This window comes from Xenopus tropicalis, chromosome 9 (assembly GCF_000004195.4).
Source record: "Xenopus tropicalis strain Nigerian chromosome 9, UCB_Xtro_10.0, whole genome shotgun sequence".
Classification (NCBI taxonomy): domain Eukaryota; kingdom Metazoa; phylum Chordata; class Amphibia; order Anura; family Pipidae; genus Xenopus; species Xenopus tropicalis.
This window is the reverse complement of record NC_030685.2, coordinates 7,213,681-7,238,198: the sequence shown is the minus strand read 5'-3', so window position 1 is coordinate 7,238,198 and position 24,518 is coordinate 7,213,681. Positions and strand designations below refer to the sequence as shown.

Here is a 24,518-nt window from a genome sequence, read left to right as displayed (position 1 = left end):
TGAGGGGGGATATCACTACAACTTGCAGCGCAGCAGTAAAGTGTGCCTGAGTCTGAGCTTTCAGCCGGGCTACACATTAGAACTGCTTTCAGCTAACCTATTGTTTCTCCTACTCCCATGTAACTGGAGGAGTCCCAAGCCGGACTTGGATTTCTTACTATTGAGTGCTATTCTGATACCTACTGGGAGCTGCTATCTTGCTCCCTTCCCATTGATCTGCTGATCGGCTGCTGGGGGTGGGGGGGATATCACTCCAACTTGCAGCGCAGCAGTAAAGTGTGCCTGAGTCTGAGCTTTCAGCCAGCGCTACACATTAGAACTGCTTTCAGCTAACCTATTGTTTCTCCTACTCCCATGTAACTGGAGGAGTCCCAAGCCGGACTTGGATTTCTTACTATTGAATGCTATTCTGATACCTACTGGGAGCTGCTATCTTGCTCCCTTCCCATTGTTCTGCTGATCGGCTGCTGGGGGTGGGGGGGATATCACTCCAACTTGCAGCGCAGCAGTAAAGTGTGCCTGAGTCTGAGCTTTCAGCCAGCGCTACACATTAGAACTGCTTTCAGCTAACCTATTGTTTCTCCTACTCCCATGTAACTGGAGGAGTCCCAAGCCGGACTTGGATTTCTTACTATTGAGTGCTATTCTGATACCTACTGGGAGCTGCTATCTTGCTCCCTTAGCCATATTTGCCTATGGGGACTGAGTGTTGACATCTCTGCAAATTTTGCCTAAATAAGCATTATGTGCGTAGTCAAATTTAAACTCGTCTTTACCTACCAACTGTCCCAATTTTAACAGCTCAGCCCGCAGTCCCAGCTTCTTACCGAAAAGTCCCTCATTTCCCTTTGATCTCTTGCACTGAACCCCCAAAAAAGATACAACGTTTCTCAAACTTAATTAAATAAGTAGCTTTTGGCAGAGGCCAGGATACTCACCCCCCTGCACTGAGATACAATTGTAACTAATAAGCTAAACAGGTCTCTTGGGGGGAACTGAGACTTGCAGCTTAAAGGGCAACTTCACCTTCATTAGCAAAACTATAATAACACATAAAACAAGACCCCCCAAACTCACTTTACACAACCTGCCAAATGTTGTAAAAATGGGAGTGGTATTTAGGGGGTGTGGTCTCACACAAATAGGCGTGGTCAAAACCCAAATATTAAGATTATATTTGAAAATGTGAAGAGAAATTTAGGCCATTATTGCTCTAATGACATGGGGTTGATTGGCAGCTCTGCCCCCCCCCCCAGAAGTGACCAGCTGCCCCTAATATGTTTCCACCATAAGCAATTATGGCAGATAAACAACCACTGAGCCCTAACTCCTGGCTAAGTCGTCACTGAAATACTTATTTGCAGTTGGTTGCTTTTAAAAACCCCAGAGACCCAAAAACACTCCCATTCTGTCAGGGATCTAAATCCGCACTGTTTACTACCCAAGCGTGCTTCCGCCTTGGAACGCAACGCCGTTCTGTCAATCAATAGTAACTGTAACGCCCACTTGCTGGAAACAGCCAATGGTTGAGGAGTATGCATACCTACATAGTCACCAAGACAACCAATAAGCAGAGGACGATTGAAAGAACGTGTTTGTATTAGCCAATTGCCGAGCAGAACCCGCCTCCCCCTCCTCTCGCCGCTATCAAAGCAAAACCCACGTGTTTTGGAACAACCAATGGGCAGCTCCTTTCGCTTTCAGTTCCTCGGCCGCTGGGGGAAAGGGAAGCAGGAAGTGCAGGGGGCGGGGGCAGAGTGACAGCTGAGGGGAGAGAAAGCGCATAGAGACAGGGAGCCGCCTGGAGATGAGGAATGCGGAACAGACACGGCAGGGAGCGGGGAAGGGATAGTCCTGGGCAACAGGTGAGTCCTGTGTATGTGGCTGAATGGGAATACAGAGACGTCTATTATTATTATTAACTTACAGACTCACAGAGGGGTTCTCAGGGCATTGTGGGAGTTGTAGTTCCAGCTGGAGTTTAGACATAACTAAGTGGGGTGTAGCCTTCCTGCTTTGCCCCAAACATTGAATGTAAACACAAACTTTACATTTTAATCTAACCCCCCCCCCCCCCCATCCCAGTTAGTCAGAGCCCCACACCTGCTCTGATGAGTCAGACTGTACCAATGGCTGTGGGGAGGGGTGTCAGGCTGAGCACAAGTTTCGCTTCTTTGTATCACCCCGCCCTCCTGCACCGTGTTCCCCTCAGTAACCAGCGACTTCCTCTGCAGGTTCCCAACGACTGATCCCCTGTGTGACACCCGGCGACCCCAACGCTCGGCGCATGGGAGGCAGCAGCAGCAAACAGTGAGTACACTACTACATATAATGAAGGGTGAGGCATGCTGGGAGCTGTAGTCCAGCAACATCAGGGTTGTATTCTTAAAGCAATATTGCCCAATAAAACTTTCCCAGCTCTCTAGGGCCCGCATTGGCAGCATTGAAATGCAAAAGAATCCTCCAATGAGAATCCCAGCTGATCTGTATAAATCTGGCTCCCTGTTCTCTGTTCCTGCAATTGGAGTTGGGAGCATTAAGCACAGTTTCCCAGCACTGAACAAGTCTGTCCCTTTATCCCCATGTCTGATTCCTGTGCCATATAATGACGGGAAAATGCCATCATTATCTCTATATGTAAGGTACCAGCAAGGGGCCTGACACAGTGCTGGGAATCAGCATTCTCATTGGTCACTTCTCTTGCATCTATAATGAAGTTTTGGGTCAGTAGAATTCTCATTGGGGAATTGGTTTCCATGTGTAATTACGTTTTTCATCAACTTCTATAGAGAACTAGGGGGCGCAGTGGGGCAGCTTTACAGTTGGGTCTTGGGGTTTCTGAGAGTTTTAGTTAAACACACCCATATGTATATCTTGTCTGGGGTCAATACAGTATTCTAAGGCTGATGCCACACCAGGCGTAGGGCTGATTTTTTCGGCAAGCGGAAAAACGCTTGCCGAAAATTCAGCCCTACGCCTGCTACTTGTGCCTGCACCCGAATGAATGGAATACGCTCGGGTGCAGGCACATGTAGCCGATATACGCACGAAAACGCGAGAGAATGCAAAGTCTCGCGTTTTCTTGCGTATATCGGCTACTTGTGCCTTCACCCGAGTGTATCCCATTCATTCGGGTGCAGGCACAAGTAGCAGGCGTAGGGCTGAATTTTCGGCAAGCGTTTTTCCGCTTGCCGAAAAAATCAGCCCTACGCCTGGTGTGGCATCAGCCTAAACCCATTTCTGTTTTGAAATCTAGGGGGAACCTTCCCAGAAGAGTATGGGGCAGTTATAACTGCAAATGGAGGGGCAAATTCATATTAATCCTTGACTTCATAATAAGATGTTGGGCAGACAGGCCGTGCAGTTTTGCTTTTTACATCAGTATATGATTTCATGTTAAAGGGGTGGTTCACTTCACTTTTAGTATGATATACAATGGCCAATTATAGGCAACTTTTTAATTGGTCTTCATTATTTATTTTTTATTTTTTTAATTATTTGCCTTATTCGTCAAACTTTTTGCAGCATTCAAATGGGGGTCACTGACCCCGGCAGCCAAAAACTATTGCTCTGTGAGGCTCCAGTTTTATTGTTACATTTTTTTTTTAACTATTTTTTCTATTCAGCCCCTCTCTTATTCATATATCAGTCTCTCATTCAAACCACTCCCTGGTTGCTAAGGTAACTTAGACCCTAGCAACCAGACAGCTGTTATAACTCCAAACTGGAGAGTCGCTGAACAAAAATTGAAATCTTTAAAAAACAACAAATAATAAAAAAATTAGGGATGCACCGAACCCACTTTTTTGTGTTCGGCCGAACCCCTAAACCCACCCTGGTGGATTCGGCCGAATACTGAACCTAATCCAAATCCTAATGAACATATGCTAATTAGGTTCAGGAAGGGTTAAAAATTGGCACGTGCACAGCAAAAAATGTTTCCCCTAACATTCAACCTTTCCGAATGGTAATTAGCATATGCTAATTAGGGTTCGGTTCGGCTGGATTCGGCCCGGATTCGGTGCATAAAAAATGAAGACCAACTGCAATCTGTCTCAGAATATTACTCTCTACAGCAGGGGGCTCAAACTCAATTTACCTGGGGGCCGCAGGAGGCAAAGTCAGGATGAGGCTGGGCCGCATAAGGGATTTCACAAAAAATTGGCTTTCAAGGGATAATTATTATTAAGGGATTATATATTATTATGGGAAGACGTTCTGTGTGCACAATTAGCTCCTTAGCAGCTAATTGTGCACACAGAACGTTTCCCATAATAACTGTTATGATGGCATAACGTCATTTCCGCAATCAGCAGCTCCCGCCCGCCGTGCCTTGCATTATCCCTTGAATCGCAAAAAAAATCGCGCTCCATTCATTGCTTTTGAGAAGGCGTTGGTGCGGGCCACAAAATATTGTACCGAGGGCCGCAAATGGCCCGCGGGCCGCGAGTTTGAGACCCCTGCTCTACATCATATGAAAAGGTAACTCAAATTCAAAGGTGAACAACCCTTTTAACTTGTTATCTGGACCTTGATGGCTGTGTGGCCCTAACGGTATTTGTGTGCAGGCCCAGCATGCCGCGGGAGGGGGCTGCAAGTTTCCACAAGCTGGAAGAGGATATCACCTGCTCCGTGTGTCTCAGCGAGCTTACCGACCCGGTATCTATCACCTGTGGCCACACCTTCTGCAGGAACTGCATCGTCTCATACTGGGCCACCCCACAAATATGGGGGTACCGCTGCCCCGAGTGTCGGAAGGTTTGTCCCAGAGATCAGCTGATTCCCGTCCATAGACTGAAGAATCTGGTCACAAACGTCCAGCTGGTGGTGAGAGAAGAGCAGGCCAAGAAGGTAAGAAATAGAGGAAATAGAGGAGGGGGGGGTACATACATGTTATTATAAGTAGGGATGCACTGAACCCACCCTGCCAAAAAAGGCCAAATCCTGGCCGAATACCAAACCGAATCCTGGCTTCGGTGCATCCCTAATTATAAGTATTGACTATAAGGCACAGTTTAAGTCACTCTGAAAATTCACTTTTAATTTCTGTTTCCTTTTTTATCCCCAAAAGGAATTCTGGGAATGAATTCCAAACTCTTATCCTATAGGCTAAAAGCTCACCCACTGGGTTTAAAGCAGAAGCCATGTAAATGGGATTTTTTTTAAGAGTTTGCAATTCATTCCCAGAATTCCTTTTGTGTACTTTTATCTGTATGAGGCAGTCTCCTCAACCTTAATGATTTACTTTGTTTTGTCTTGCACTATAGGAGACCCCACCCTGCGCCATTCCATTGGTTTATACAGACAGCCGCGGGCAACTGCAGACAGATGAAGCTGCTGTACAAAGCTGTTTCCTGAGCAGCGATGTATCAAATTGCCCCGTAGTCTTAATCTGCATGATTGGAGAGAAACGTCGGGGCAAATCCTTCCTCTTGAACTACATCCTGAGGGCCCTGTCCTGCCAGGTAGGAGACTGTAACTCCCTCGTATAGTAACAGGGTGTTGAAAAGCCTCGGGTCCTTGTAGGTGTCACGGCTTCTCTATATTATGTACTTGGGACCACAATGCACTTTGATAATGTTGATACAGCATCACCACAAGTTAACCGACTGACCACAACAGGAAGTGCTGGAGCTCGTATGCTATAGCCCTATGGTATAAGAAAGTATTACCCAGCCCCACCATTAAAATATAATGTTAAAGGGGATGTAAACCCTGCTGCACAGCGCTGCTCAACCAAACCTTACTCAGCTGTTGCTGGACTACAAATCCCAGAATAATGTAACATATAATGAAGGGTGAGGCATGCTGGGAGCTGTAGTCCAGCAACATCAGGGCTGTATTCTTAAAGCAATATTGCACAATAAAACTTTCCCAGCTCTCTAGGGCCCGCATTGGCAGCATTGAAATGCAAAAGAATCCTCCAATGAGAATCCCAGCTGATCTGTATAAATCTGGCTCCCTGTTCTCTGTTCCTGCAATTGGAGTTGGGAGCATTAAGCACAGTTTCCCAGCACTGAACAAGTCTGTCCCTTTATCCCCATGTCTGATTCCTGTGCCATATAATGACGGGAAAATGACATCATTATCTCTATATGTAAGGTACCAGCAAGGGGCCTGACACAGTGCTGGGAATCAGCATTCTCTTTGGTCAGTTCTTTTGCATTTATAATAAAGTTATTTTAATCAGTAGAATTCTCATTGGTGAATTTTTTTGCATTGATAATTGTGTTTTTTGGCAACTTCTATAGCAAAACTAGGGGGCGCAGTGGGACAGCACCGTAAACTGGAATTTTGAAAAACTTGAACATAAGTGAGTGTAAATGGCTGGCAGTGTCAGGGTTAATGTGAGTGGCAGAAGGGAATGTGAAAGTAATGTGAGCTGGGGAAATCCACTCCGATCACGAGGGATGGGACCATAAACAGGGGAAAGCGCTGTCTCAGCTTGTAATGTGATAGATAGGTTTAAATATTAATTATAGCTTTTTGTTTATTTGTTTTTAGCCAAATACAAACATTGTCCCAGGGACCCAGGTACAAAGTGCATTAGGGATAACCTTGTGTGCAAACACATAGAGCTGTGTAAATGTGATCTGTAACACCCCCCCCTGTGCTGCAGTATCAGTTGGAGAGGGTTTGTTTCTTGCTGTGGCGCAACACAATAATAAAGATTAGCTCTTATCAGCTTTCCGACTTGCTTTTATCTTTGCCCCTTGGATTTCTGCACTTCTGCCTTTGAGCAACACCAAGCTTGCATTTAAGCTGAAAAAAAAGGAAAGGTTAAAAACTCAGTAAGCTTTATCAGAAAGGTCTATGTAAATACAGCCATAAGCACTTACAGAAACACTGCACTGAGTCCTCTATCAAAAGAAACACAGGATTCCTTGTCTCTTTTTTTTGTAAACACGTTCTTAGGGTATCTGCCTTCCTCTCTCAGAAAAATCCTTCAGGGCAGGGGAATGAGTCTGCTCAGTTTGCTCCTTTCTCCCTCTCCCCGTCCCATCAGAATTTGCTCCCCCTCCCAACTGTGCTGTGTAATCTGAGCTACCAGCAGCCAGAGCTGCAGCAGAAAGCTACTGAGACCAAGCTAAAATGGCAGCTGTATCTTAAACAAACACAGGGAGCTTCTAGGGCTGTTTACTCAGGTATGGTAAAGCTCTCTGCAGAATAAATATAGCATTCTAGCTTGCACTAATGTGGCTAACCTATTAGCAGTAAAATGCCAAAATGTCTTTCCTTCCCCTTTAATCAGATTTGAGCACATTAGTAACAATGTTATTTTCTGACTTGCTATAAAGGAAAGGGATGAGCCAATCAGCCTGGGAGGGGAAGATGAGCCCCTCAGTGGATTTGAATGGAGAGCGGGCACAGAAAGCATCACCAAGGGGATCTGGATCTGGAACAAGCCGTTCGTTCTAGAACGCAACGGAGAAAAGGTGAGAATGAAATACAATTTGGATTCCAGCCCGTGGAATGTTCTCTCTGCTTCTTGGTGTGTTTGTACCCTGTCTGATTTATGGGGGACATAAATGTCTGTTATACATCTGAAAGCCTTGAGATAAGTAGGGGAGATTAAATAATGTTGGGGTGCAAAGGGCTAAAAGGCATTACTTGCCATGTGTGTCAACATAACTGTCACCTCTTACACTCCCTACGCTTAAAGGGAAACTACACTCCCAGAATGAATACGTAACCAACAGACAGTTTATATTATGTTAAGTGGCCTATTAAAGAATCTCCCCAAACTGGAATATATATATCAGTAAATATTGCCCTTTTACATCCTTTCCCTTGAGCCGCCATTTAGTGCTGGGCTGTGTGCTCCCTCAGAGATCAGCTGACAGGAAGTGATGCAGCTCTAACTGTAACAGGAAGTAGTGTGGGAGCAAAAGGCAGAACTCTGCCCATTCATTGGCTGATGGGGCCTAGCATGTATGTGTGCCTTGGCTTGTTTGTGTGCACTGTGAATCCTATGATCCCATGGGGCGGCCCTTAGTACATAAAATGGCAGTTTCCTATTTAGGATTACCCAATGGCACATACTGCTAAATAAGTATATTTATATGAAAATGGTTTATTTAGATGAAGCAGAGTTTTACATATGAGCTGTTTATGCAATATATTTTTATGTTAGGCTGTTCCATTGGCCTATTTCATCCCACTGTGCGTAACTGTGACCTTTCTCCCTAGATGGCCGTGTTTGTGTTGGACACAGAGGGCTCGCTGGATATCGAGAGTTCCAGAGACATAAGCATTAAGCTTTCTGCCTTATCCATGATCCTCAGCTCCTACCTGGTAGGTCCCTGGCCTCCCCCCCGCCTTTATCCCCATGTCTGATTCCTGTGCCATATATGAAGGAGAAAATGACATAATTATCTCTATATGTAAGGTACCAGCAAGGGGCCTGACACAGTGCTGGGAATCAGCATTCTCATTGGTCACTTCTCTTGCATCTATAATGAAGTTTTGGGTCAGTAGAATTCTCATTGGTGAATTGGTTTCCATGTGTAATTACGCTTTTCATCAACTTCTATAGAGAACTAGGGGGCGCAGTGGGACAGCTTTACGGTTGGGTTTAGTTTCCCTTTAAAGGGAGGTCAGGAGCAAATCCTGCCATGGTAACAGCACCTGCAGTGAAAATGGTGCATTGTGGGGCAAAATGGTAATTACAAACGCGGGTAGGAAAAGTGAATGAAAGAGCAAATAAACAACCGGCTTTTGTTTATATTTTGATATTTTTCAGATTTTCAACGTAAACTCAAGCCTGAAAACGACAGAACTGGATTATCTGGAGGTGAGAGAGTAAAAGAAGGGGTGCAGAAAATTATTATTATTATTATTATTTTGCTTTCTCATGTGGAATCAGCTGAGATACAGGGAAATGGCACTTCCATGGTTGCATGTAAGCTACACATGGTACATGCTAGTGGCCTCTTTATGAAGCAGCCTATGGGGAGTTAAGTTATGTATTTCTCTGGGCATATATAGCCAGTTGGGGGCTACTTGGACATATTGGATAAATAAAAAACCCCTAACCCTGTAGGCAATTATGAATAATATACGGTGCTAGTTTCCCTTTGGGCTAAACATTAATCCTATCTGTAACAATGGCGCCTTTATTTGGAGCACCCTATAGATCCTCTCAGGTCCCTGTCTGGGTTTCACATGAGGGGTGGGCGTGTCCTTACGGTCCCTGCCAGAAGCACAGTAGGAGGGGAGTAGCCAATCACAGCCCTACAGTGTCGCCGGCCCCCCTGCACAGCCTGGGATAGGAGGCAGCAGGAAGCTGAACTTTTTAAGCACAAACCTTCTATAATAAGAGGAGTATAATGCACTGGTACATTCTTAACTTTCACATGATAGGTCTCCTATAATGCTTTATTTCTGCTTGTTTTCAGATGTACCTTTACGTGGCAGAACTAGCTGGGAAATCCTTTGATCTGCAGTATTTACAGGTAAATGGACCATTGTCCTTTGTATAAAGCATCATACACCTACCGTATATACTTGAGTATAAGCCGAGATTTTCAGCACGAAAAATGTGCTGAAAAACTCAACCTCGGCTTATACTCGAGTCGGTATATGCACCCCATCCCCCCGTGAGTGTCCAGGGCCGCGTGTGTAACCGTGATCGCCCACCCGCACCCACCAAAAAAAGATGCACGCTCACAAATCTGGCATCCCCACTGGCCACATCGTTAAGGTTGCTGTGCTGCCTGGAGGTTTCTGTGACTGCAAGCGCTCCAATAAACTTCTGTGCACACAGACGTGCTGTGACTGCAAGCAGTGATTTTATCTGCTCAATCCCTTTGCCCTGAAAATACCCCATGTTTTGCCCAGATTAACCCTCTGTTAGCAAATAAGCCCTTATTTCCTATCACACAACAGTCAGATAGAAGCCAGTAGTCAGAAGGGTTGCCCACTCCTCCAAATGGCTGATATTTTGGCAATGTAACAATACTATACTATACAACACTATATAAGGGGGATCCAGTAAGTGGTTAAATCATCTGCAGCAATGTACAGGTCAGGCTGTTTGGTTTTATGCAGTTTTCCCTTTGAATTCTGGGTACTAAGCCCCTGGGGTAATATCCACCTGTGTTTTCAGTCCCTGTTGCCATGAATCTGCCTTTTGTGTTACAGCACCTGGATATACTGATCAGGGATTGGCACGATTCACTGAATTGTCAGAGAGGAGACGCCCAATCATATATTAACCGCGAGACTGAGGTATGTACTTCCATATATATCTGTATGTATCTCAGTCATTTTGGGTTGGACTTGGTGATTCATTGATTCCTGGCTGGAGGCTGATTGTCCAATCACATATATATATATATATAATATATATATATATAATAAAGATTGCCAGGAAGCTGCACACCATAAGATACAGATGATACCTGGGTGCCAGTACAAAAAAAGGTTACACAAACATGGAGTGACGGCACACACAGGAATTTTCACGCAGGAATCATAGGTTGAGGAAAAAAAAAAAAATGTATATATATATATAATATAGGGGTTAATGTACATACAGAGAGCAAACTGTCTGTTAAAGGGGAAGTAAACACTACTGCACTGCTCAACCAAACTTTACTCCCAGAATAATATAACATATAATGAAGGGTGAGGCATGCTGGGAGCTGTAGTCCAGCAACATCAGGGTTGTATTCTTAAAGCAATATTGCACAATAAAACTTTCCCAGCTCTCTAGGGCCTGCATTGGCAGCATTGAAATGCAAGAAATCCTCCAATGAGAATCCCAGCTGATCTGTATAAATCCGGCTCCCTGTTCTCTGTTCCTGCAATTGGAGTTGGGAGCATTAAGCACAGTTTCCCAGCACTGAACAAGTCTGTCCCTTTATCCCCATGTCTGATTCCTGTGCCATATAATGACGGGAAAATGACATCATTATCTCTATATGTAAGGTACCAGCAAGGGGCCTGACACAGTGCTGGGAATCAGCATTCTCATTGGTCACTTCTTCTGCATCTATATCATTATAAATGATCAGTAGAATTCTCATTGGTGAGTCTCCTTCAATCTATAATGATGTCTTCCAGCAACTTCTATAGCAGAACTAGGGGGCGCAGTGGGACAGCGTTATAGTTGGGTTTACATCCCCTTTCAATTGCACTCAGTCAGATCACTTGACCTGGAGACTGACCAATCACGTTCTCATTAGAATCAGCCAGTATGAGAGCGATCTAGCCTGGAACTTTCTACATGTAAAGACCATAATGAATAAATGACAATGATTTTTTTCCCCATAAAAGAATCTGAGAAAGGCGTCTCGGTATCCCTTTGTGTTAGACACGCTGAGAAGCCCGTCTGTCGGCTGCTGCCTCTTGCCCCACCCAGGAAAGAGACTGCTGGGAGACAGCCAGGGAAGCCTTTCAGGTACACTCATCATTATATGTGTCTATTGTGGCTTTGCTACTGTCCTTGCTGCCCCCAAATAATTGCCCCCCAAGGAACATCCCATGGCCCCCAATGTCCACAAATCACATTCATCAGAACTGCATTTCCAACCAGTTCCCCCCAAATATCCTTTATTTGCTCTAGAACTTCCCACAGTTAGCACCCCGCTGCATATAATTAGAATGGCAAAGGCCATTGGTGGGTTTATATCTCAGAAGACTCAGCAGGGTAGGGGAAGCAGCTTGGCAGCCCCGCTTTACTCGTTCCCATAGGAATTCTGTCTCGCTTATCTTCACAGATATGGATGAAGATTTCAAGAACCACCTTGGAAACTACATCACCGACCTGGTGCGAGGCATCTGGCGCCACGTCAAAACCGATATCCACGGGGAGAAAGTGACCTGCGCCCAGCTGGAGGGCAAACTAAAGGTGTGTGCCGAGACATCATCCATTACGCACACTGATTGGTTTCGGGGAACAATATTCCTGCATCTGGGCACTCTGTAGGGAGTAATATTCTGAGACCATTTGCAATTGGTCTTCATTTTTTATCATTTGTCGTTTTTGAATTATTTCAATAATTGTTCAGCAGCTCTCCAATTTGGAGGACCAACAACTGTTGCTAGGGTATGAATTGCCTTAGCAACCAGGGAGTGGTTTGAATGAGAGACTGATATATGAATAGGAGAGGGACTCAATAAAATAGACTGCTCACAGAGCAGTAGTCTTTGGCTGCTGGGGTCAGTGACCCCCATTTGAAAGCTGGAAAGAGTTTTATGAAGGCAAATAATTCAAAAACTATAAGAAATAAATAATGAAGACCAGTTGAAAAGCTGCTTAGAATTGTTCATTCATTCATTGTTAAATTAAAGGTGAACTACCCCTTTAAGAGTGGGTTCAGGTTAGGGCTGGTATTTTAGTAGCTTAGTCAGTAAAATTTAGTATTGCAAATTTGCCGTCCCCAGATCCTCCCCCGAACCACCCCAATCTGCCTGGATCTTACCTTATTTTTACCCTCCAGCAGTCACAATGTCATAGTCCCGCCTATTTACACCATCTATCTGCCTGTTTTATGTCATTGCTCCACCCATTTTACGTCATTGCTCCACCCATTTTACGTCATTGCTCCACCCATTTTACGTCATTCCTCCACCCATTTTACGTCATTCCTCCACCAATTTTCCGTCATTGCTCCACCTATTTTACATCATTGCTCCACCTATTTTACATCATTGCTCCACCCATTTTACGGCATTCATCCACCCATTTTACGTCAGTCCTCCACCAATTTTACGTCATTGCTCCACCCATTTTACGGCATTCATCCACCCATTTTACGTCAGTCCTCCACCCATTTTACGTCATTGCTCCACCTATTTTACATCATTCCTCCACCCATTTTACGTCATTCCTCCACCCATTTTACGTCATTCCTCCACCAATTTTCCATCATTGCTCCACCTATTTTACATCATTGCTCCACCCATTTTACGTCATTCCTCCACCCATTTTACGTCATTCCTCCACCCATTTTACGTCAGTCCTCCACCCATTTTACGTCATTCCTCCACCCATTTTACATCATTGCTCCACCCATTTTACGTCATTCCTCCACCCATTTTACGTCATTCCTCCACCCATTTTACATCATTCCTCCACCCATTTTACGTCATTCCTCCACCCATTTTACGTCAGTCCTCCACCCATTTTACGTCATTGCTCCACCTATTTTACATCATTCCTCCACCCACTTTTGTGACCGCCTCTCTAGAAAGGTGGCAACCCTAGTTCAGGTAAATACTATCATTACTAGAGCTGTGACATTAACTCTCTGTTTCTCGGTAGGAATTCGTGGGCCTTCTGCAGAAGGAGCAGTACAGCTTTGCCTCCCCATTGGAGGTAAGTACCCCCCCCCCCCCAATTGCTGTTTCAGTCTGTGCCCTTAGGTTCCTGTGCCTGCCCAGGTGTACAGATAAGGGCACTGTGCCAGTGTGTACCCTTGGCGAGGATCCCTGGGCTGCCTCTGTGGGTGGGCGGGGCTACAGCAGGATTGGTTCCTACAGATCACAGGACGTAACATGTTCCCTCCTTCTTCTCCATCCTTAGATGTTCTTTACATTTGAGAACCGGAAGAACATGAGCAGTGTTAAACGGGAATTCCTGAACCATCTGGATAATCTGGTAAGCGCTTTGGCATAAATTTATGAGCTAAGACCCTCCTTTATTATGCATGTGTGCGCCCCAATATGGCCGCCTACATGGGGAATCCAATTGCAGGAACCAAATTTACACAGATCAGCTGGGATTCTCATTGGAGGATTCTTTTGCATCTTAAAGCAGTCGCCGGCCCTAGAGAGCTGGGAAAGTTTTATTGTGCAATATTGCTTTAAGAATACAGCCCTGATGTTGCTGGACTACAGCTCCCAGCATGCCTCACCCTTCATTATATGTTACATTATTCTGGGATTTGTAGCCCAGCAACAGCTGAGTAAAGTTTGGTTGAGCCACGCTGTGCAGCAGGGTTTACATCCCCTTTAAAGGGGACTTATCACCCCAAAAAATAATTCCAAATCCTTTTCTATCATATTAGTTGAGCAAAATAAACGTTACTTATAACATATAAACTATTTAATTTTTTCCTCCTTCAGTCTTGGAATGTACAGTCACAGCCGACAGGCCGGCGCCATTTTGTGTGTAGTATTATTAAGGCAAAGCTTTGTATCACCCCAAAATCTTATGCATTTGCCATCTAAGTGATATCTAGGAAGTGCTGAATGGAAAATGAATTGTATCTGAGCTGTCAATCATATATTGCCTGCCCCGCCTCTTTGCTTCAGGCTCCCTGCATGTACTTCCTGTTGTCCAGACACGCCTCTTTTCTCCCAGCTTCCACTTCCTTTATATTTAGTCATGAGCACTGGGAAATCTCTATGGTTGAACTGAATTTTCCTTTACCGTTTTTCAGGCCCCGGCCAGTTCTTCTCCTTTCAAGATTTTAGGGGTGACCCCCAGCAAGATGAAGGGCAGGACCAGTGAAGCCGCCGCCCATTTTCTCGCTGTCTATGAAGAATCCATTAAAGGGGATGACAGCCAAGGCCGCCAGCTGCTCATGGAGGAAATGGAATCCATTTTGCGTGAAGCGGAGGATAAATTCAACGATGAGTACTCCAAGCGGTTTAAGAAGTGCGCCATAGGGATTGGCTGTGCCATTGGGGGTGGGGTTTTAAGCTTGGCCGGAGGAGTGGTTGGAGCCGCAGTAGCCGGGACGGTACTGGCCGCTGAGGCTGTGGCTCTAGTGGGCAGCACTACGGCGGCGGTGATTACAGGTGCCGTGGGAGGCACGGTGACATTGGGAGCCATTGGCACAGGCGTGGGGGCCGGGGTCGGGGCTGGAGTGGGAGGGGCCATTGCAAACAGAAAAACGGAGGCGGAGCAGCAAACAACGGAAGAGGGCGGAGACGGGTCAGGAACGGACTCCCAGCAACTGGTGGCGCCTAAAAAGTAACTTCCGTTAAATAAGAACAGAACTAGGAGCACAATGAGAACCTGAAGTGGGAGGGGCAAATATCCAGTTCTAGGTCTCAAACTTCCTGCTAGAACACTGCCTTCAGCTGCTGTAAGAACATGGATCCATTGTGGCTCCCAGAGGGAAAGTGAGTAATTGGGGGGTAGGGGGTCCCCCCATTGCTGCTGGGATACACCCTGGATACATATACGGGGCTAAACTGAATCATCTGGAACAAGCACTTGTCCTCACTTTCCCACACTGACGTAAATGGGGCATCGTGATTACCAGATGCATCAATAAAGACTGTTCCATGTGCATTATCCAATAGAAAGGCTCCCTGATTGGCCGCACAATACAGGCGCCAAGTGACACTGGCTAGCGGAGATAACTACCCTGTGCATTCTCCTCTGCTAATTACAGGTATATGGTGGCCAATGGGCTGCCTTCTAACTACTGAGCCATCACATTCTCTGTTTACTGGGGGTCATGGTTTCTCCACCAATAGGATGGGCTTAAACTCCTAGGTGTCTCGCCTAACATCCTCTAATGGGGCTGCCATCGGTAAATGTATCTTAATAGGGAAGTAACTATACCGTAACCACAGGTGTAACTTATGGGTAGTTACTAAAGGTGTAACCTACAGGTATAACTTACAGGTTGTAACTTACAAGTAGTAACTTAGTGACTGCAGGTGTAATTTACAAGTAGTAACTACAGGTGTAACTTACAGGGAGTAACTACAGGAGTAACTTACAGGTTGTAACTGCAGTTGTAACTTACTAGTAATAACTTAGTAACTGCAGGTGTAACTTACAGGGAGTAACTTACAGGTAGTAACTGCAGTTGTAACTTACAAGTAGCAACTTAGTAACTGCAGGTGTAAGTTACAAGTAGTAACTACAGGTGTAACTTACAGGTAGTAATTGCAGGTGTAAGTTACAAGTAGTAACTTACAGGTAGTAACTGCAGGTGTAAGTTACAAGTAGTAACTACAGGTGTAACTTATAGGTAGTAACTACAGGTGTAACTTATAGGTAGTAATTGCAGGTGTAACTTACAGGTAGTAATTGCAGGTGTAACTTACAGGTAGTAATTGCAGGTGTAACTTACAGGTAGTAATTGCAGGTGTAACTTACAAGTAGTAACTACAGGTGTAACTTACAGGTAGTAACTCCAGTTGTAACTTACAAGTAGTAACTTAGTAACTGCAGGTGTAACTTACAGGTAGTAATTGCAGGTGTAACTTACAAGTAGTAATTGCAGTTGTAACTTACAAGTAGTAACTTAGTAACTGCAGGTGTAACTTACAGGTAGTAATTGCAGGTGTAATTTACAAGTAGTAACTACAGGAGTAACTTACAGGTAGTAATTGCAGTTGTAACTTACAAGTAGTAACTTAGTAACTGCGGGTGTAACTTACAGGTAGTAATTGCAGTTGTAACTTACAAGTAGTAACTTAGTAACTGCGGGTGTAACTTACAGGTAGTAATTGCAGTTGTAACTTACAAGTAGTAACTTAGTAACTGCAGGTGTAACTTACAGGTAGTAATTGCAGTTGTAACTTACAAGTAGTAACTTAGTAACTGCGGGTGTAACTTACAGGTAGTAATTGCAGGTGTAACTTACAAGTAGTAACTACAGGAGTAACTTACAGGTAGTAATTGCAGTTGTAACTTACAAGTAGTAACTTAGTAACTGCAGGTGTAACTTACAGGTAGTAATTGCAGTTGTAACTTACAAGTAGTAACTTAGTAACTGCGGGTGTAACTTACAGGTAGTAATTGCAGGTGTAACTTACAAGTAGTAACTACAGGAGTAACTTACAGGTAGTAATTGCAGGTGTAACTTACAAGTAGTAACTACAGGAGTAACTTACAGGTAGTAATTGCAGGTGTAACTTACAAGTAGTAACTACAGGAGTAACTTACAGGTAGTAATTGCAGTTGTAACTTACAAGTAGTAACTTAGTAACTGTGGGTGTAACTTACAAGTAGTAACCACAGTAACCACAGGTATAAATTACAGGTATAGTACCAACAACATTTCCCAGTTTGCACTTTTGCACAATAAATATTATATATAAGGTTGGTGTGAAATATTTTGCTGGGGTTTTGTGGTTCTGTACCAGCCCCAGGCCCCCAAAGCCCTTTAGCAGGGAAGCTCTGTGCCCCCAGTAGCCCCCCATCTATTTTCTACTGATTCCCTGCACATACTCTGTGCTGCTGGCACTTACCTGAGCTTAGGGGCCCACTCACACTATACTGTATGTATAGAATAGAAATGTCACGTTAAAGTCTGATTAGTAATTAATTCAAATTCCACAATGCATGGCAGCATAGAAACCAGTGCAGTCTGCAGTTTTATGGTTAGGTTCCCCTTTAGGAATGGGTAATAAAAAGCCAAAGAACAGATCTGAGGAGGAAGAGCGGTGAGGATAGACATGGGGATCATTAAAGATGGGTATTTTTATGCTGTTCTGCCCCTTCTTGCGGGGGGGAAGGTTTTTTTGAGCAACTTTTTGAAACGGCTCAATATCTGTAAGATGTTCCTATTTTTGTACCAATCTCGCCCCAGAGACATAGGGGCCTATTTACAGGCCTTGCCTAGAGGGGCATTTTGTTTACCTGTACAGGGGGTGTATTTATCAACAGTTGAACTGGTTTTTCTCTTAGTAAATCCGCCCCACAGTGTGAGTAGTCGGAGGGGAAGGAGCCCACAGAGGGTTGCACTGTACTAACACTGCTTTGTATTTATATATAGTGTGACTGCGGGCAACTGGGCTCTGCTCTTATTGGTTATTCATGGGCGGGAGTCTGGGCACTGATTGGCTCATACAGCATCCCGCCGTGTGAATAGGGTGGTATAAAGCCCAGTATACACGCTGTGTGGGAGGGTTATACATAGGGGCAGCCTCTCTGTAACCCTGTCAGTGCTGGGATTGGTTTTTAATTTTCTTTTTTTACCTCATAAGTTCTGATAAAATATATTTAATAAAAGTTGTTTGTTTGGCATCTGTGCGTTTTTATTTCACTCATGCTGGTTATATAGGGTGCTGGCACCTCTAATCTGCTCGTATGGGGGGGTTTGCCTCACCGGTCTGTATAGAACTGGGCGGGGCTTCCTGTGTTGCACAGGCCCAACCACTGACTGACAGAGAGGGGGGTGCCCCAAGGGTTTGCCCCATCGGTCTGTATAGTACTGGGCGGGGCTTCCTGTGTTGCACAGGCCCAACCACTGACTGACAGAGAGGGGGGTGCCCCAAGGGTTTGCCCCATCGGTCTGTATAGTACTGGGCGGGGCTTCCTGTGTTGCACAGGCCAAACCACTGACTGACAGAGAGGGGGGTGCCCCAAGGGTTTGCCCCATCGGTCTGTATAGTACTGGGCGGGGCTTCCTGTGTTGCACAGGCCCAACCACTGACTGACAGAGAGGGGGGTGCCCCAAGGGTTTGCCCCATCGGTCTGTATAGTACTGGGCGGGGCTTCCTGTGTTGCACAGGCCCAACCACTGACTGACAGAGAGGGGGGTGCCCCAAGGGTTTGCCCCATCGGTCTGTATAGTACTGGGCGGGGCTTCCTGTGTTGCACAGGCCAAACCACTGACTGACAGAGAGGGGGGTGCCCCAAGGGTTTGCCCCATCGGTCTTTATAGAACTGGGCGGGGCCTCCTGTGTTGCACAGGCCAAACCACTGACTGACAGAGAGGGGGGTGCCCCAAGGGTTTGCCCCATCGGTCTGTATAGAACTGGGCGGGGCCTCCTGTGTTGCACAGGCCAAACCACTGACAGAGAGGGGGGGTTCCCCAAGGGTTTGCCCCATTGGTCTGTATAGAACTGGGTGGGGCTTCCTGTGTTGCACAGGCCAAACCACTGACAGAGAGGGGGGGTGCAGCTGTCTGACAAACATAGTTCCACCTTCATTGGTCAGTTCTTTTGTATTTGTAGGGATTTTGATCAGTAGGATTCCTATTGGTGGAGAAGGTAAGGATTAGAGACTGCTGAGCATGCTGGGAGATACCGAGGAGGGGGGATAAGAGAATGCTGAGCATGCTGGGAGATACTGAGGGGGGGGATGAGAGACTGCTGAGCATGCTGGGAGATACTGATGGGGGGGAGATTAGAGACTGCTGAGCATGCTGGGAGATACTGATGGGGGGGGGGGTTAGAGACTGCTGAGCATGCTGGGAGATACTGATGGGGGGTGGGATTAGAGACTGCTGAGCATGCTGGGAGATACTGATGGGGGGGGATTAGAGACTGCTGAGCATGCTGGGAGATACTGATGGGGGGGGATTAGAGACTGCTGAGCATGCTGGGAGATACTGATGGGGGGAGATTAGAGACTGCTGAGCATGCTGGGAGATACTGATGGGGGGGGGTTAGAGACTGCTGAGCATGCTGGGAGATACTGATGGGGGGTGGGATTAGAGACTGCTGAGCATGCTGGGAGATACTGATGGGGGGGAGATTAGAGACTGCTGAGCATGCTGGGAGATACTGATGGGGGGGGGGTTAGAGACTGCTGAGCATGCTGGGAGATACTGATGGGGGGGATTAGCTGCTGAGCATGCTGGGACTGAGGGGGGGATTAGAGACTGCTGAGCATGCTGGGAGATACTGATGGGGGGGGATTAGAGACTGCTGAGCATGCTGGGAGATACTGATGGGGGGGATTAGAGACTGCTGAGCATGCTGGGAGATACTGATGGGGGGGATTAGAGACTGCTGAGCATGCTGGGAGATACTGATGGGGGGGGGTTAGAGACTGCTGAGCATGCTGGGAGATACTGATGGGGGGTGGGATTAGAGACTGCTGAGCATGCTGGGAGATACTGATGGGGGGGGATTAGAGACTGCTGAGCATGCTGGGAGATACTGATGGGGGGGGATTAGAGACTGCTGAGCATGCTGGGAGATACTGATGGGGGGGATTAGAGACTGCTGAGCATGCTGGGAGATACTGATGGGGGGGATTAGAGACTGCTGAGCATGCTGGGAGATACTGATGGGGGGGATTAGAGACTGCTGAGCATGCTGGGAGATACTGATGGGGGGGATTAGAGACTGCTGAGCATGCTGGGAGATACTGATGGGGGGGGATTAGAGACTGCTGAGCATGCTGGGAGATATGATGGGGGGGGATTAGAGACTGCTGAGCATGCTGGGAGATACTGATGGGGGGGGATTAGAGACTGCTGAGCATGCTGGGAGATACTGATGGGGGGGATTAGAGACTGCTGAGCATGCTGGGAGATACTGATGGGGGGGATTAGAGACTGCTGAGCATGCTGGGAGATACTGATGGGGGGGATTAGAGACTGCTGAGCATGCTGGGAGATACTGATGGGGGGGGATTAGAGACTGCTGAGCATGCTGGGAGATACTGATGGGGGGGGATTAGAGACTGCTGAGCATGCTGGGAGATACTGATGGGGGGGGATTAGAGACTGCTGAGCATGCTGGGAGATACTGATGGGGGGGATTAGAGACTGCTGAGCATGCTGGGAGATACTGATGGGGGGGGATTAGAGACTGCTGAGCATGCTGGGAGATACTGATGGGGTGGGATTAGAGACTGCTGAGCATGCTGGGGAGATACTGATGGGGGGGATTAGAGACTGCTGAGCATGCTGGGACGGGGGGATTAACTTGGCATGGGGATACTGATGGGGGGGATTAGAGACTGCTGAGCATGCTGGGAGATACTGATGGGGGGGATTAGAGACTGATGAGCATGCTGGGAGATACTGATGGGGGGGGATTAGGAGACTGCTGAGCATGCTGGGAGATACTGATGGGGGGGATTAGAGACTGCTGAGCATGCTGGGAGATACTGATGGGGGGGATTAGAGACTGCTGAGCATGCTGGGAGATACTGATGGGGTGGGATTAGAGACTGCTGAGCATGCTGGAGATACTGATGGGGGGGATTAGAGACTGCTGAGCATGCTGGGAGATACTGATGGGGGGGATTAGAGACTGCTGAGCATGCTGGGAGATTACTGATGGGGGGGGATTAGAGACTGCTGAGCATGCTGGGAGATACTGATGGGGGAGGATTAGAGACTGCTGAGCATGCTGGGAGATACTGATGGGGGGGGATTAGAGACTGCTGAGCATGCTGGGAGATACTGATGGGGGGGATTAGAGACTGCTGAGCATGCTGGGAGATACTGATGGGGGGGATTAGAGACTGCTGAGCATGCTGGGAGATACTGATGGGGGGGATTAGAGACTGCTGAGCATGCTGGGAGATACTGATGGGGTGGGATTAGGGACTGCTGAGCATGCTGGGAGATACTGATGGGGGGGGATTAGAGAATGCTGAGCATGCTGGGGAGATACTGATGGGGTGGGATTAGAGACTGCTGAGCATGCTGGGAGATACTGATGGGGTGGGATTAGAGACTGCTGAGCATGCTGGGAGATACTGATGGGGGGGGATTAGAGACTGCTGAGCATGCTGGGAGATACTGATGGGGGGGGATTAGAGACTGATGAGCATGCTGGGAGATACTGATGGGGTGGGATTAGAGACTGCTGAGCATGCTGGGAGATGCTGATGGGGGGGGATTAGAGACTGCTGAGCATGCTGGGAGATACTGATGGGGGGGGATTAGAGACTGCTGAGATTGCTATGAGATACTGATGGGGGGGGATTAGAGACTGCTGAGCATGCTGGGAGATACTGATGGGGGGGGATTAGAGACTGCTGAGCATGCTGGGAGATACTGATGGGGGGGGATTAGAGACTGCTGAGCATGCTGGGAGATACTGATGGGGGGGGATTAGAGACTGCTGAGCATGCTGGGAGATACTGATAGGGGGGGATTAGAGACTGATGAGCATGCTATGAGATACTGATGGGGGGGGATTAGAGACTGCTGAGCATGCTGGGAGATACTGATGGGGGGTGGGATTAGAGACTGATGAGCATGCTGGGAGATACTGATGGGGTGGGATTAGAGACTGCTGAGCATGCTGGGAGATACTGATGGGGGGGGATTAGAGACTGCTGAGCATGCTGGGAGATACTGATAGGGGGGGATTAGAGACTGATGAGCATGCTATGAGATACTGATGGGGGGGGATTAGAGACTGCTGAGCATGCTGGGAGATACTGATGGGGTGGGATTAGAGACTGCTGAGCATGCTGGGAGATACTGATGGGGGGGGATTAGAGACTGCTGAGCATGCTGGGAGATACTGATGGGGGGGGATTAGAGACTGCTGAGCATGCTGGGAGATACTGATGGGGGGGATTAGAGACTGATGAGCATGCTATGAGATACTGATGGGGGGGGATTAGAGACTGCTGAGCATGCTGGGAGATACTGATGGGGGGGATTAGAGACTGCTGAGCATGCTGGGAGATACTGATGGGGGGGGATTAGAGACTGATGAGCATGCTGGGAGATACTGATGGGGGGGATTAGAGACTGCTGAGCATGCTGGGAGATACTGATGGGGGGGATTAGAGACTGCTGAGCATGCTGGGAGATACTGATGGGGGGGGATTAGAGACTGCTGAGCATGCTGGGAGATACTGATGGGGGGGGATTAGAGACTGCTGAGCATGCTGGGAGATACTGATGGGGTGGGATTAGAGACTGCTGAGCATGCTGGGAGATACTGATGGGGTGGGATTAGGGACTGCTGAGCATGCTGGGAGATACTGATGGGGGGGGATTAGAGAATGCTGAGCATGCTGGGAGATACTGATGGGGTGGGATTAGAGACTGCTGAGCATGCTGGGAGATACTGATGGGGTGGGATTAGAGACTGCTGAGCATGCTGGGAGATACTGATGGGGGGGGATTAGAGACTGCTGAGCATGCTGGGAGATACTGATGGGGGGGGATTAGAGACTGATGAGCATGCTGGGAGATACTGATGGGGTGGGATTAGAGACTGCTGAGCATGCTGGGAGATGCTGATGGGGGGGGATTAGAGACTGCTGAGCATGCTGGGAGATACTGATGGGGGGGATTAGAGACTGCTGAGATTGCTATGAGATACTGATGGGGGGGATTAGAGACTGCTGAGCATGCTGGGAGATACTGATGGGGGGGGATTAGAGACTGCTGAGCATGCTGGGAGATACTGATGGGGGGGGATTAGAGACTGCTGAGCATGCTGGGAGATACTGATGGGGGGGATTAGAGACTGCTGAGCATGCTGGGAGATACTGATAGGGGGGATTAGAGACTGATGAGCATGCTATGAGATACTGATGGGGGGGATTAGAGACTGCTGAGCATGCTGGGAGATACTGATGGGGGGTGGGATTAGAGACTGATGAGCATGCTGGGAGATACTGATGGGGTGGGATTAGAGACTGCTGAGCATGCTGGGAGATACTGATGGGGGGGGATTAGAGACTGCTGAGCATGCTGGGAGATACTGATAGGGGGGGATTAGAGACTGATGAGCATGCTATGAGATACTGATGGGGGGGATTAGAGACTGCTGAGCATGCTGGGAGATACTGATGGGGTGGGATTAGAGACTGCTGAGCATGCTGGGAGATACTGATGGGGGGGGATTAGAGACTGCTGAGCATGCTGGGAGATACTGATAGGGGGGGATTAGAGACTGATGAGCATGCTATGAGATACTGATGGGGGGGGATTAGAGACTGCTGAGCATGCTGGGAGATACTGATGGGGGAGATTAGAGACTGCTGAGCATGCTGGGAGATACTGATGGGGGGGGATTAGAGACTGCTGAGCATGCTGGGAGATACTGATGGGGTGGGATTAGAGACTGCTGAGCATGCTGGGAGATACTGATGGGGGGGGATTAGAGACTGCTGAGCATGCTGGGAGATACTGATGGGGGGGGATTAGAGACTGCTGAGCATGCTGGGAGATACTGATGGGGTGGGATTAGAGACTGCTGAGCATGCTGGGAGATACTGATGGGGGGGATTAGAGACTGCTGAGATTGCTATGAGATACTGATGGGGGAGGATTAGAGACTGCTGAGCATGCTGGGAGATACTGATGGGGGGGGATTAGAGACTGCTGAGCATGCTGGGAGATACTGATGGGGGGGGATTAGAGACTGATGAGCATGCTGGGAGATACTGATGGGGGGGATTAGAGACTGCTGAAGCATGCTGGGAGATACTGATGGGGTGGGATTTAGAGACTGCTGAGCATGCTGGGAGATACTGATGGGGGGGATTAGAGACTGCTGAGCATGCTGGGAGATACTGATGGGGGGGGATTAGAGACTGCTGAGCATGCTGGGAGATACTGATGGGGGGGGATTAGAGACTGATGAGCATGCTGGGAAGATACTGATGGGGGGGATTAGAGACTGCTGAGCATGCTGGGAGATACTGATTGGGGGGATTAGAGACTGCTGAGCATGCTGGGAGATACTGATGGGGGGGGATTAGAGACTGCTGAGCATGCTGGGAGATACTGATGGGGGGGATTAGAGACTGCTGAGCATGCCTGGGAGATACTGATGGGGGGGATTAGAGACTGATGAGTCTATGCTGGGGAGATTACTGATGGGGGGATGGGATTAGAGACTGCTGAGCATGGCTGGAGATCTGATTGGGGGGATTAGAGACT

At 47.4% G+C, this 24,518-nt stretch overlaps 1 protein-coding gene across 23 annotated transcripts; it reads left to right on the top strand.

The window, feature by feature from the left end:
- Positions 1-1,727: 1,727 nt before the first annotated feature.
- On the top strand, positions 1,728-17,942 carry rnf112.1 (ring finger protein 112, gene 1). 23 transcript variants are annotated; one of them, XR_004220430.1, is made up of 15 exons: positions 1,728-1,865; positions 2,235-2,310; positions 4,569-4,851; positions 5,268-5,465; positions 7,299-7,436; positions 8,191-8,295; positions 8,744-8,794; positions 9,399-9,455; positions 10,144-10,230; positions 11,281-11,404; positions 11,724-11,854; positions 13,271-13,324; positions 13,532-13,606; positions 14,391-15,862; positions 16,145-17,942. XR_004220430.1 is itself a non-coding variant. In XM_031893152.1 (14 exons), the coding sequence occupies exons 2-14, from the start codon at positions 2,288-2,290 to the stop codon at positions 14,928-14,930; spliced, it is 1,866 nt and encodes a 621-aa protein (XP_031749012.1). In that variant the 5' UTR covers positions 1,728-1,865; positions 2,235-2,287; the 3' UTR covers positions 14,931-17,942. The 23 variants fall into 23 exon arrangements, 1 of the variants encoding a protein (XP_031749012.1); XR_004220445.1 differs by having other exon boundaries at positions 14,391-16,071; positions 16,416-17,942; XR_004220435.1 differs by having other exon boundaries at positions 14,391-16,170; positions 16,309-17,942.
- Positions 17,943-24,518: the final 6,576 nt, after the last annotated feature.

Coding starts and splice junctions, on each gene's coding strand:
- rnf112.1 (XM_031893152.1), top strand. CDS start 2,288: ATGGGAGGCAGCAGCAGCAAACA. Junction 2,311..4,568: donor GGAGGCAGCAGCAGCAAACA/GTGAGTACACTA, acceptor ATTTGTGTGCAG/GCCCAGCATGCCGCGGGAGG. Junction 13,325..13,531: donor GCTTTGCCTCCCCATTGGAG/GTAAGTACCCCC, acceptor CTCCATCCTTAG/ATGTTCTTTACATTTGAGAA.